This window comes from Agelaius phoeniceus, chromosome 24 (genome assembly GCF_051311805.1).
Source record: "Agelaius phoeniceus isolate bAgePho1 chromosome 24, bAgePho1.hap1, whole genome shotgun sequence".
NCBI lineage: Eukaryota > Metazoa > Chordata > Aves > Passeriformes > Icteridae > Agelaius > Agelaius phoeniceus.
Window position 1 is genome coordinate 7062155 of NC_135288.1, and position 13477 is coordinate 7075631.

Consider the following 13477-nt stretch of genomic DNA (forward strand, 5'->3'; position numbering starts at 1 on the left):
TCTGCACCAGGCTCCTGGAGCTGTGTGCACTGCACCTTACACTGCACCCACACCACTGCCTCCTGCTGATACTGCCTAGGAGCAGTCAGAAAAACAACCACAAATGTCCTATGGAAAACATTTTAGAAGGACCAGATTTCTGTAACCCTCCCTTTCCCCTCCCTTGACCACCCTACATGCGTATTTCTCCCAAAAATAAAGAGCCACAGTAATCCAGTAATAACCTGGTGTTAAATAGTGGTAACTCATATTTATTACAATTATATACAATCATATTTTATATTTGAAATCTATACATGATCACACAGACGAGCACACTTGCTTGGTGAGGACAGTGAGACTCAGTTGTTACAAGAATTGCTCTGCTAAGATGCTCTGATGCAGTGAATAGGATCATTGGACACCACCACTTCACCAGCTGCAAACACAATGCTGCAAACTGCCAGAGGTTTAAAATTCACTGGTTTGTGTACGGCCCAACGGGGCAAAAAAAAAAAAAGGCTGGACTGGGCAAGAAGGGCCAGTGGTTAAACCTCAGAACTGGAGCTGTTCTCTCTGCTAGAGAGAATGCTTTGCTGAAGCAAGTGTCTGTCACTGGAGAGGTACCATTTATGATCATTTTTCTTCTCATTTAGGGAGAAAAAAAGGCTAAAAACCATTGCAAATATTCAGAATTAACCAACTATTTCAGCATCTGATTTCACCCCATCCGTTTGTTCATTCATTCATTCATTCATTCAGGGCAGCTATAAATAAAATAGAAGATGTCAAAAATTGATGTGAGCTCCCTGTCTTTGGAGGAGGAAGGGTAATAACTGGGATGAACAGAATCAGCTTCTTCTAAAGCCTTTTACTGGGGAGCAATCACCAACAAAACCACCTGTTCTCATGGATTTCACTGTGGCTATGACACCTGGACTTGTCCCTACCAACAGGCCACTCCGATGAATGTAAGATGTGGAGTGGAAATACCAATCTTTGGACCCCACAGAAATTTAGTGTTTTTACATGCTAGGTAGTTTCAGCAATTTGAGGCTTGGCATAAAGCTTGGAAGAGCCCAGACTGAGATCAGGTGAGGAATTTGAGGTTAAAATATTCTGGCGGGGATTTTTTGGTTGGTTGGGTTGGTTTTTTTTGCAACAGAGTATCAATTGGTTTGAGAAATAAAACAGGGTTATTTTGGGAAACAGAGAACTGGTTTGGGCCTTATGTGGGATTAAAGGCTTGCGAAATCAAGGAGCTCAGGACAGACTGGTTTCTGAAATTGGATAGAAGGGCTCTAGGATGCAGCAAGAGGCCAATGCTTCTGTAAGAGGGCGTATTCTGCAGCTGTGGTGCATGGTAAGGCCATCGGTCTGGCAGCCCAGCAGTGACCCCAGCTCACAGGAAGAAGGGCGAGAAGGAGCCACTGCAAGACTGCAAAGCCCTGTGGTGAAACAGGGCAATAGCGTTGATCACCGAGCAATCACGACCCTGCTCAAGGTCAATCAAGGGGGGAATCACTGCAGGGAATGGTAGCTTTTCTCTCCATGAAATGGGAGAGGCACTGGGGACAGTGCAGCAGGCCGGGGGAGATGTGCAGCAGCAGCAGCAGCAGCAGCCAGGGTGTCTTAGTCAATCTCGTTCTCGTTGCTGGCCCCCTCAGGTCTTCGTAGCTTTTCCACCTGCTCATTGATCTGACCATCCCCTCCTCGCCGGTCCTCAGTCTGGACACCCAGACATTCCTCCTCATCCACATGGCTAACATCATCATCCTCATCGTCCTCTTCCTCCTCATCGTTCCTTTTGGTTTCCCGTTTCTCCTCCTCCCCCTGCACCTCCATGCGCACCTGGCTGGTGACGTCGATGGCCTTGGTGGCCTCCTCGGGGCTGAGCAGGTGGCAGCTGACCTTGGAGCCCTCGGGGCTGTGGTTCTCCTTCACTGGGGAGGACGTGGTGGACTCGTTGCTGACCGGTGAGATGTCACTGCTGCTGTTGTGGTTGGCAACCACGGGGTTGGAGGGTGAGCTTGGCTTCACCGGGATCTGCCAGGACGGGATCTTAGGAGCTGAAGGGGAGGGAGGGAACTGCCTCCTTGGGGAGGGCAAGAGGGAAAGAAAAGGAAAGAAAGGGGCTTTTGTTATAAATACTGAGGGGTTTCAGCAAGACTGAAACTGCAAGTCTCTTTGCCATAAATGAGCAAAACCAAGGCCACTTCACTTCTCCAGAGAGATTCTTAAAGTGCTTTACAAGCACTCAGCAATCGAGCCTGTACACAAGGAAAATATCCCAGCTGGGCAGTCCGAAGCACTGAAATGATCTGATTTGGCCAATTTCACCAAGTAAGCTAGCACTCAGGAATGCTGCCTGTGAAAAGACATGGGTGTCCCTTTTTAAGACAATCACTAATTAATTGGTACAGAAAAATTCCCACTGGAGGAAGAAGTCAGACACACCAGGTGCCTGAGCCAGGGAATTTCACCACCTGGCTCTCACCTCACTGTGATACACCATTGTTGCATTCTGGCTCACTGCAATCCAGAGCCTTTCTCCCAGTCCCAGCATGCACTTGACATGTTTGGGCCAGGCCCTGGCTGCCACAAACTGGTTCAGCTCCTCTAACTTGAATGGAATCATACCAGCTTGCACCAGCTGGAAAGCTGGCCCCAAGTCCTTTCCAGGTGGATTTTAAGGATATGATACTAGCAGGCCAATGCCCTAACAGCAGATCCCATGTGCCAAACAGGACAAATCTAAGTGCAAGGGGAGCACTGGTGCCCTCAGAGAGTCATCCATCATGAAGGGCAAAGCACAAAAGCATGTCTGATGTAGCACTCCCATGCATCCTTGCCTGTGGGAGTTTGCAGATGTGTCAGAGGAAGGTCTGCTGTGTGCCAGGGGGTCCTCATGCCCCTCAGGGGAGCTGGCAAGTGCCATCAACAAGAGCAGAGCAGGGGAAAGCTGGCTGCTCTCTGGCACCCAGTGCTCACACTCAGCACTGCCCTCCCTGAGACTGAAGTGGGACAGGAGCTGCTCTCACCTCCCCTGCTGCCCCCAGCAGCCACTGGGCTGAGCTCACCCCATCCTCTGGGAGTGCTCTGCTGTGGCACGATTCTTTTCATCCTGGCTATGCCCTGACCATGAGCAAGGCAGCTGAACTGCACCCAGAAGTGACTTTATAAACAGAATACAGGTGCAGATGCCGTCAATTCCTCAAACTAGACAAGAGGCATCCTGACTGGGGGAAGTGCAAACAAAAAGGAAAAATCTTATCAATACCCTAAGGACTCTGTGATTTAAGGCCAGTTTGAAAAGCATTTTGAGACCTGCAAACAGAAAGTGATAGTGGAGTGCAAAATGGTCTTATTAAAATAGCAGGAACAGGATGTAGAGGCAGTTCCTGTTGGAAATGCCTTTCCTCTCCATGACTGAGGGAATCCCAGAAAGCAGCACTTCCCCCACAACATTCTGCTCACACATTGCATCCATACCGGTTCAGGAGAAGTCCTTTTAAAGAGTAGATCTCAGATTTCAATTCATTAATATTCTGTGACTCCAGAATCCAATTGGTGGAAGTTGTGGCCTAGAACATGAAAAGCAAGACATAAAGATCAATATCTGAACTGCAAGATAGTTCAGCAATGTCACATTTTCCTATGCTGTTCTTCTGCTCCCATGTGGGAATTTCCAGTGCAGTGGATAACATACATAAGCTCCATCACTTCAAATCTCTCAGATCTGAGCAAAACAACTTCCACACTAAGAAGTACTTGAACAGATCCCCACGATGACCAGAAATAATAATTGTCTCAAGGTGCCAAGACTATTCAACATTTGCTTTGTGTTTGGGAGACTAATTCATCTTGTCTCCAGTCCTGCCTCCCATGCACAACCATTGCTAAAGCATCTCAAGGGGACATTTCTCTTTTCAGGAGGCCAGCATTTGTGAGAATTCAGGCACAGCTGGGCCAACACTGGAGGTTTTCCACCAGCATAACAATACATAGAGAGACAAATCATTTGGCACTGACCTACTGAATGATTTCTAGAGAAGAACTAGAACTAGGATCCTGAACAGCAGTGGGAGTTGCACTGAATCAGGTCCTTTACTCCTTCATGTGACTGAACTTAGCTGAGGCAACAGATTTGAATATTATATATCAACAACTGTTTTAAAACCATTTGCTCATTTCTCCTAAACCATGAAAGAAAGAATCCATCATCTACAGTCTGGCATTTAGAGGTGGGCTGATTAATACATACTTGAAGTTGCAAACATTTTCCCTTGATGAAGAATTGGGTCTATGCTTGAGTTCCCAGGTCATACCTCCAGAAGCAGCTGGACTAGGCACTGTCTCTTGGATATTTCAAGGCAATGAGTGCAGTTTTGTGGGGATAAGTAACTCATGGAAGCCTGGTACAGCTGCTGTCAGAATTGCATCAGAATTGCCACAGGATATCAGGCAGAAATTAGAGTGAGTAACTGAGGATAACATGCTGCAGATAATACTTTTGGCACTCTTTCTTTTAACCCTTTTGGGAACTTGGGAAATGGGAGTTTTCTAAGCACAGATCATGATCTATGGTTACCCATCCTTTTGCTCCATCCTGCAGCCATGAGACCACAGAATACTCATGCCTGGCACACCCCACAGTCATTTCTGCTAAAAGGCATTAGGAACAAACATATTGGTGAGTATCACTGCAGAGATAGTTCTAATGAATTCATCACCAAAGGAAGCCAGAATTGGAACAATTAAAAACTTTTCCTCAGCAATTCCCACTAGATGTAGCCAGAACTGCTTGTTCTTAAACAGACTTGAGCTACTGCAGAGTAACCCTGCAGCCAGCACTGCTCACAGTGACTTCTGGGCTTCAAACCCAAAGGGCTGGGAGAGGCTCAGGCTGGAGTAGCTGTGTTTTACACAGATGCATTCCCTCAGGATTCACACTCCCAGCCCTCAGACAGCAAGAATCCAGGAGCCACTGTTCTGGCTTTCTAAGACCTTGAAAGCTACAGCAGCACATTAACAAGGGAGTGATTTCCACTCACTGGCCTGCAAAGGACTCAAATTTCCAAAACACATATGGTGCCAGATGCCTAGGATTTAGAAATAAAATCTGACATCTGGGGCTTTTTAGCCAGTCTCTTTAAAAACAGTTGTAGAAAATTCAAGCCTTGAATTTTTATGTAGGTTTTTTAATTACTTAAAGTCCCTCTTTTTAATTTTTTACAGCATGCCAGTAGGAGTTTGAAAAGCAGATATAAAAACTTACATTACAGCTGAGAAAACACAGCTTTTATTCTTTGGTTTGTGGGGTTGCCCAAGTTTTTCTTTGTACACATGAGGTTTAGATATCATAACAATGTGTGCTACCATTTCAGTGCAGGGGGTAGAGAGGGGGGAAGGAAAACTTCTTCAAGACTCTCTAAACCACCAAGACTTATGGCCTTTTTCCTTCTTAAAGCTCAACATGTGTTCTTAATCTTAACACTTAAGACCTGAAAACAGTTTTCCAATTTCCGGACTGGCTCCAGGCCACTGTCAGGCCACAGTTCCCAAGGAAAATTGAAGCAGAGTGTTGTGACCATAAACTGGCTTTCATGGTTGCATTTACAGCTGTGCCACTGAGGGATTCCTCCTGTACAGTGTGCACAGCACAGAGTCAGCTGTGGCCCACCAGTTACACACCATCAAAGGATCTGCATCAGATTAAAGTCTGCTAAGGGAGAAGACAACTGTTCCTGCTACAGGTAAAGGGCTGTAACAGTGCCTAAAGAATTTGACAGAAAACTCTCCCTGTACAGAGAACACAACAAGATAACTGTGAACAATCCTGGCCTTGAACCATCCAAGTTTGTGAGTCAAAGGAAGACTTCATCTCCATGTGACTGCTTCACATTCACCCTGCCTCACACATCAACAGTTTCTGTCTGATAGAATGCTTGGGCCAAGGAGTAAAGCACTAATTCTCACTGCCAGAAAGAAAATCAATTTTGGTTAAAAGTGGTTATTTTATTTACACATGTAACAACACAAACTAGTCAGAATTGATGGTTTTATTGCCAAGGTCAAGTCAAGAGTCAAGGAGAATGGGTCACTGTGTGTCATTAACAGGGTTGTAATGGGGCCACCTGTTACACTCAGCTGACCAAAATCATTGAAACAAGAGCCAAATAGTAAGAATGTTTGGCTATTATCTGGATCTGAACAAGTGGATTAAATACAGTCTTTCAAGTGTATGTTTGGCTCAACAGGACGTACAAAATACAGGAGAAATACAAACATGTAAAATTACATACACAAAAATATTCTCTGCACCACTGTCTTTGTCTCTTTTGGTCAGTGGACTAACTCCACAATAATTTCATCCCAAATGCAGCACAGAAGATACAGAGCTGAGAACAGACCTGAGGCCTCAGACACACGAGCTTCATCCAAAACAGTAAAGCCCTCTCCAAAATCAGATGTATTTCTGTGAGTACCCTTCTCATATCCAGTGCTCTGACCACATCACCCACGAAGAAGTCACATGCAGAGAAACTGTTTGGGGATATGGCAGAGCTGATGGCTGGGCTGTGACCCCAATAGGAGCTTTCCATGTGCCCACCAGAGAAGCCACGCACGCTCCAAAACTGACAATGCTCTAAAGGTGAAGTTGGTACCTTAGAAGCAGCCAGTTCTTGGGTGAGCTCTTGGATTTTCTGTTGCTGCTGGATCAGCAGCTCCTGGACAGCTGCTAAGGTTGTCTGTAACTGAGTCACTGCAAGGGAAAAAGCAGAAGAGTTAAACTGAGATACATCCACATACACACACTCACCCACGCCTTTCCTGCTGTCTAGCTACAAAGATGCCTCTATTCCTACTATATTTAATTTATCTATGTCCGCCTGCTCACTTTAATCCATATGATTTATTTGCACTACGGGTAATCTACCTGCACTGCATCTAACCTCCAGTATTTCTAGTTTATCTTTCCATTGTATAGATGTCTATAGCCCACAGTATATCCGTCTAAAACCTCTCCCTTTTAATTATATTGGTTTATGATTTGTACATCTCCCTGAACTTACACAATGTTTGTATCATTTATCTATCTCGGGGCTCTTGCAGGCAAACACTGGGGCTAACTCCAGTCTGGGAAGAGGCTGCTCTCAGGGTTGACCTTAGGGTATCATGAGAAATGAAAGATGCTTTTCTTCTCACCCTTCAATGAAAAGTGTAATTAGCATCCTCCCATTCTCAACCTACTAGTTCCTTCAACCCCAATATTTTTATAAACTTACTGCTGAAAATCACAGTTTTTTCATCCCAGCTGAATATACTTTGCACTTTTCCCCTGTTATTTCAAGAGAGCACCCTGTATTCCTACACCCCAACAAACACTGAAGAACTTCTGCTGGACCCCAGCTGTAGAACTTTTTCTACTTTGGCACTTTATCCAAAGCTTACAGGGAGTAAACAAGCTGATAAAATAAATAAAATTAAAAACTCTATTGGTGTGACAGGTAACAGACCATCATTAGGGCCTCGGGTAATGAACAGACACCCTATAGAGTCAATAACATAGAAGGTGGCTAGGGTCAGAGAGGCACAGTAATTACAGACTCTCCTGACCCTTCCTCGGATTTTCAGATGGAAGGTGGGGAGAAACCACCAAAAAAAAAAGCCCCTGAAAACATCAGAGAAGCAGAAATTAAAAATGAACTTTACAGCCCTCCGAAAGGCTGTCATTTTATTCCCCTTATTAATATTCTGAGGTTGGGAGCCTTTCCGTAAAAACATAATTAATTGAGGCCGTGCCGACAGTAAACAAGCAATTTCAAATTAAACCGAAATGACGGCGGCTTCATTTGCAAATGTGAACAGATTCTCAGAGCAGATAAATGAAGTCACCACATAAAGTGGAGATGGAGGGAAAGAAAAGGGTGGGGGTCTTGGCAGAATGGAGGATACAGGGAGAAAAGCTTTGAGGGGTGAATTGATGGAGTCATTAATCTTTACCTGTCTGTGTCACACTGCCACTCATCTCAGAAATGTTTGACTCAATCCTCTGAAGTTGTTTCCTGTCTTCTTTGCCTCCCATGATGAGAGGGACCAGGTATTTCTGCATGGAGTACAAAAACTTTTTCAGGAAACAGCGATGTGCAAAGCACTATTTCTAATCTACCTGAAACATCCTCAAATCCCACTCCCCTAAATCTCAGCCTTTATCACAGCGATCATTTATCCACACATCTGGCTGAGAAAAGAAATTCCCTCTACAGCAAGTGCTAAAAGAAGTTGGAAAAGAAGAGTTTTGTGGTTACATTTGTCAGGGTACTGAAAACCAGTTCCTAAGTCTGGACACAGCCATGAAATCTGCCTCATTCTGCCCCTGAAGAGGCTGGGCTGGACATAAAAGGTCCCAACTCTCCTCTAGCTACCATGGAACCTTCTGCAGCTGCATCCTAGGAACAGAATATGCTTCAACCAGAGAATAAGCAGTGGAAATTACCTTATTGCTAGTAGTTTGAGATCCACAGCTAAAAGCTAGTTTTGTTTGCTCGCCACATTTTGACTCTGCATTTCCATGTGAAGTGTCTACATTTCTCAAATATACCAATGGCAGTGCCAGTGAGAACAGAGATGTTTCACTGGCTTGGAACCAACATCAGCATTTGGACACAAGCAGCATAACATGTTTCTCTAAGAGCACAGTGTGGGAGTAGCAAGGGACCTATTACCTTGTAGAGCTGGTGGAATCCAAAGGCAATTCCTGCCATTATGATAGCCAAAGCCCCGTAATCTCGCCATCTGGAGCCAGGGGGACCTAAAGTTCAGAATCAAGACATAATCATAGTCAGAACTGCAGGTGACAACATTTTTGTACATCCATTTTATCAGAGAAAAGAGTAATGATTAACACACAGTGTGCAGGCCTTTGGCTGAGGACAGTTAAACAGCTGGCCAGACCTCTGGTATTGACTCTGGCCTTGCAGTGTCACAGGGAGAAAAATCACAGCAGCAATTAAAGAGGGTCCATCAAGCTGTTTGGCCCTACTCTTTCCTTGTAGAAGGCACTCTGAACCCAGGTAAGTGTCTCTGGGGCTGCTAATAGCTAAGGTTAACTCCTTACCTGGATATTGTTCTCCAGTATCATAATTTTTGAAAATGGGGACAGAACCAGAGACCCAAAAGAGTGCAGGAGAAAGGAAGGAAGGAAGGGAGTGTTTCAAGAAAGAAGAGAAATCTATCAGGGCAATAAATGGGTTTATGAAAACTGTGTCAGCAATTATGGACCATTTCAATGAGGAAGGATCCAGTGTCTTTCGAGCTTAAATCACAAATAAGGACCAAAGCACACATAAAGAGCAGAGAGAAAATATGCAATTAAGTATCTACAGAGAGGTAAAGAAGTAGATAAAAGCTTGATATATTTAACACACAATTGTGCACAGAAGCCTAGAGGCTCCACAGAGGAAAGCAAAGATATGGTGTGCCCTGCTCCTTCAGCAAGATCAGAAGATCCCTGTAGTTTTCCAGCAGACTTGTCCTGTCACCTCCCTCACAGTTCACTGAACCAACCCTGCACTGCCCCCGGTTTGCTTTAATAATAAAGAGGATGCAGAACGATCTGCCTAAAGTGCAGTGGCAGGATGTGGGCAGAACTGTGAGGTGGGAGACCGGTGTGGTCTCCAAATCTACATGTGACTACAATGTCTCATAAATGCATTATGTTCTCCAAAGTCTCAGTTTAGGAGGCTTAACTGGCTGAAATGGGTGCCTCTGGTCTCCTTTCTGCTTTTGCTTGCTGCTGAATTCTTCTACAGGCATTTCATTCCAAAAGTTACCCCTAATCCCAGCACTCAGGGTCTCGAGTATCTGGGTCTGACTCCCAAACACTGGCTCTCAGAGCTTCTTGCTACATTTTAGCTGAAATTATCCTCTGGCTAGAAATCTGAACAAATTAAGGCATCTCTGTCAGAACTGGTGAATAGTGTCACCAGGAGTATTTTGGGTTGCTGCAGTTGCAGTTTTGGAGCTTAGGCACATGATCAAATTATCATAACTTTTTAACTTAATGAGTTAACACACGTCAGCTAAGCTGCAGTAACTGGCTGTGTACATGTCAGGATTTAAAATGATCTCTTGCTAATCTTGCTGTGAACCCCAGCCATCTCTCCCCTCTGTGCTGTGCCCCCACTGTCACTCTGGTATCTGAAGTCTCTTGGTTGTCCAGTTCTCTCCCCTGAACTTCTGACTAAAAATACCCTTTTATGACAACACAATGTGTGCCAGGCTGAGCTGCTGTTGTGCAGGGTTAATTATCTCAGGGCTCTGTGAATCCTGCCCATGGCTGTCCTTGATGGGCTGTCCCAAACCCTCCCAGCTCCACTGACCTCCGAGCAGGAAGGAGACACACCTGTAGGAATCCATCTACTCTGCCCTTTCACCTCACTCATCTCTCCCTCCATTCCTATAATGCTTGAGCTAAGAACATTTTATTGCCCCCTGGTTTTCATTATTAATGAAAAGGGACCAGAATGATCTTTCCTAAAGTTCAGAGAGTCTATAAAGACAAGAAGCTGAAATGCCATTTTACTCATTTTAGAGATGTGTGAAATCTGTCTTGTGACAAAAAAAAAAAAAAAAAAGTGCAGGGGGTGGAGAGAAGAACTGAGCAAGTGAGGGATGCAGTAAAGGCTCTGCACTGACCACAGCAACTTCACAATGTTACCAAGAATGTCACAGCTCTGCCTAAATTCCACACCCAACCTTTATTTTTCTCTGCAATTATCTAATCTAAAGCATGAAGAGAGACTTGGGGGTTTCTTCATTTTAAGCTCCATGCTCACACTGACTGTTTGGATATCCTCAATTTCTCCACTTGTAAAACAAATAAAACTCAGATAAAGTGAAAAAGCACTGACAGCCCAGTTACTTTAGACACTGCAGAAGTAACAAACCAGAGACCTTCAAAAGTCAAATGGAAGAGACACAGATGTTTTCTCCAGATATAAATCTGTGGTTTTGCTAAGTATATTTAATTTCCCCAGCAGTCACTGTAAATTGCATTTCCAGAATAAACACTATTTTTAAGATCCCCATTCACCTAAGAATTAACTTTCCTAACAGCAGCTAATTAGGCCATGTGCATCCAACTTAAGGTGAGCTTCACTAGTATCCAGATTTAAAACTGTAGAAACTGATGTGATCTTCCAAAAGAAAACAGCGAATCGATGGAAAGGTGTTGGGGAAATAAAAGAAAAAAAAAAAGAAGAGTTTGGATTCTAGTTTAATTGTACAAGGAAACAGCCTGTATTCCACAGACTGCCACATAATGAAGACACAAGGATGGGAAAAGAAAATCCAAATGTCAAGAAAAAAGTCACTGGAGCTGATTTTTAAGCAGGTGTAAAATCTGCACAAACCCCCATAAATGGAGCCCATAAATACCATGGGGAACAACACAGACAATACCTGGATGATAAACAGGCAGCTTTGCACACCTTGCTCAGAAACTCCCCTGAGTTTGCTTGTAATTATATGGGTTAGAAAGGTAAAAAAAACCAAAAACACAAACAACAAATTAATCATTTAAATATTTAAAGTCAGATTTTTGTCCTCACTGCTGGATTAGTGTATTTCATAACACCAATAGCAGACAGCCCTGGTTTTTTACTGGGGGTTCATTGTAGAGCATGTTTAAACTAGTCAGATTGAGTGATGCTTCCAGCAACTAATCGCATGTCAAATAAAAGATATTTTATGTAATAAATTACTGCTACAAGTAATTCAAATGTCATTTATCAGTTTTATTATCAGTCAGGCAAAGTCTTGTTTCTCTATATTAATCAAATTCGAGCTTTCTTTAAGCTTTTTTTTAAAGCAGTTTTGACACCTCTTGGCAAAAGTACAAACTGGAGAGAAGGAATTACTCCTCCAGAACAAGAGGAGAAGTGATAGAGATGGTATTGACCTAAAATACTAGAAATTTAATTATTGTCTCTTCCCCAAAGAAGTTTTTATACTTTCTCTTCAACCAGAAGGGGTTCAGCATACAAAACCTATGCCACTCTGATGGCTTACAAGTGCATTTTTCTCTTGTTAACTCTTCAAGAATTAGGAAGTATGTATAAAAATTACAGATACTTCCAGTAAAACATTAGAACATTAAGTTCAATTGTACAAAAGGAAGTATTTAAGTGGTATGAATTTAAGAAATAGAACAAACTGTGGTGGCAACAGCAGGAGATCAAGGAAGCAAATTCAAAAGGGGTACCCAGGATTTATTGCTGTGACTCACAGGAGTGGGCATCTCACACCTGCATTACTGGCATCATCAGCTTGGCTGTTGCTTCATTCCTGCTGAAGAAATGCCTGAGAAGGTTCTGAACCATCCTGAACTTCTGTACTGGTAACCCACAGGTCCAGTGTAATTTTTAAATATGAAGCAGCAACACCTTGTGGGAAGAGGGTGCAGAGAGAAATTAGATTTCTTAAAACACAAGCCTCTGTTTTCAGCACAAAACCCTCCTCACTCTGCATTTTGCGTAGAGGTGTCAGAACTACTCAAAACAAAAAACCTTCAAAAGAAGCAAAGATATCAAACACAAAGTGGTTCAGGTCTTGAAGACCTAAACTCTAGCAGATCAGATGCTGCTTCACAAGAAACTCAATGTCTTCTTTGGGGAAGGCAAATACAGCTTGCAGTCTTTTTCAATGTAAGCTCTTCAACATGAGTTGTTGCCATCACCAAGTCAATGTAGGGACTGAGCAGCCTCTCTGTCCCCCTGGTCATTCAGATATTCTTTCAAACTTCTACTCCAGCAGCATTCCAGCTCAGTGTCACAAGCACTCTGTGAGATGATAAGCATAACAGATAGACAGGAGAAGTAGCATCTATCTTCCTCTGTACATGGCAGCCCCTGACAAGACTGAAAGATAAACTGGCTTAGTAACTATCACAGAAAAAACTGTCCTGAAGCAGATTTGGAGCAATTCAGGAGTATTCATTACAGGATTAGCATCCAACTGATAAAATAACCTACAGCAAACAACACACCTTGAAGGAGCACTGAGCCACTGCACAGTCTTATCCAACAGGCCTAGAAAAATACACATATTCCTTTTGCAGTTCTGCTACCATGGAAAGCACTTAATCGGAAGACAACAAAGATGGATCCATCATTAACACCCACCAGGACTACACCAGTCAAGAACTAGAACAGGGCACAGGTGAGAACTGTGTAATCAAATCAATCTAGTAATCAAAACAAGTATTTTGGTGGAACAAATACCATGTATGTCCAGCTATTTATTCATTTTATGGATCCATTTAGAAGTTAAGCTTAAATCGAAGGTCTACTACCAATGGCTAGAGTGGGAAGGAACAATACCTAATGAATTGATTGTCACCCCTTCCCTAAATCTGGGGGCTGCTGAAAAGGACTGCCTCCCAGGGAAAAGCTCTGGGTTCAAATTATTTAAAAAGCACCAACCAGATCACAAA

General features: G+C 43.5%; 1 protein-coding gene across 1 annotated transcript in view; it reads right to left on the minus strand.

Annotated features, from left to right (window-relative positions):
• Positions 1 to 225: 225 nt before the first annotated feature.
• Positions 226 to 13477, minus strand: part of PEX14 (peroxisomal biogenesis factor 14) — a 67015-nt gene continuing 53763 nt past the window's right edge. Inside the window, exons 5-9 of the mRNA XM_054647956.2 lie at positions 8709 to 8794; positions 7987 to 8089; positions 6648 to 6745; positions 3472 to 3563; positions 226 to 2074 (exon numbers count right to left, since the gene is read on the minus strand). Coding sequence (XP_054503931.2) covers positions 1612 to 2074; positions 3472 to 3563; positions 6648 to 6745; positions 7987 to 8089; positions 8709 to 8794 — 842 coding nt within the window. The 3' untranslated portion in view covers positions 226 to 1611. The remainder of the gene's footprint in view (positions 2075 to 3471; positions 3564 to 6647; positions 6746 to 7986; positions 8090 to 8708; positions 8795 to 13477) is intronic.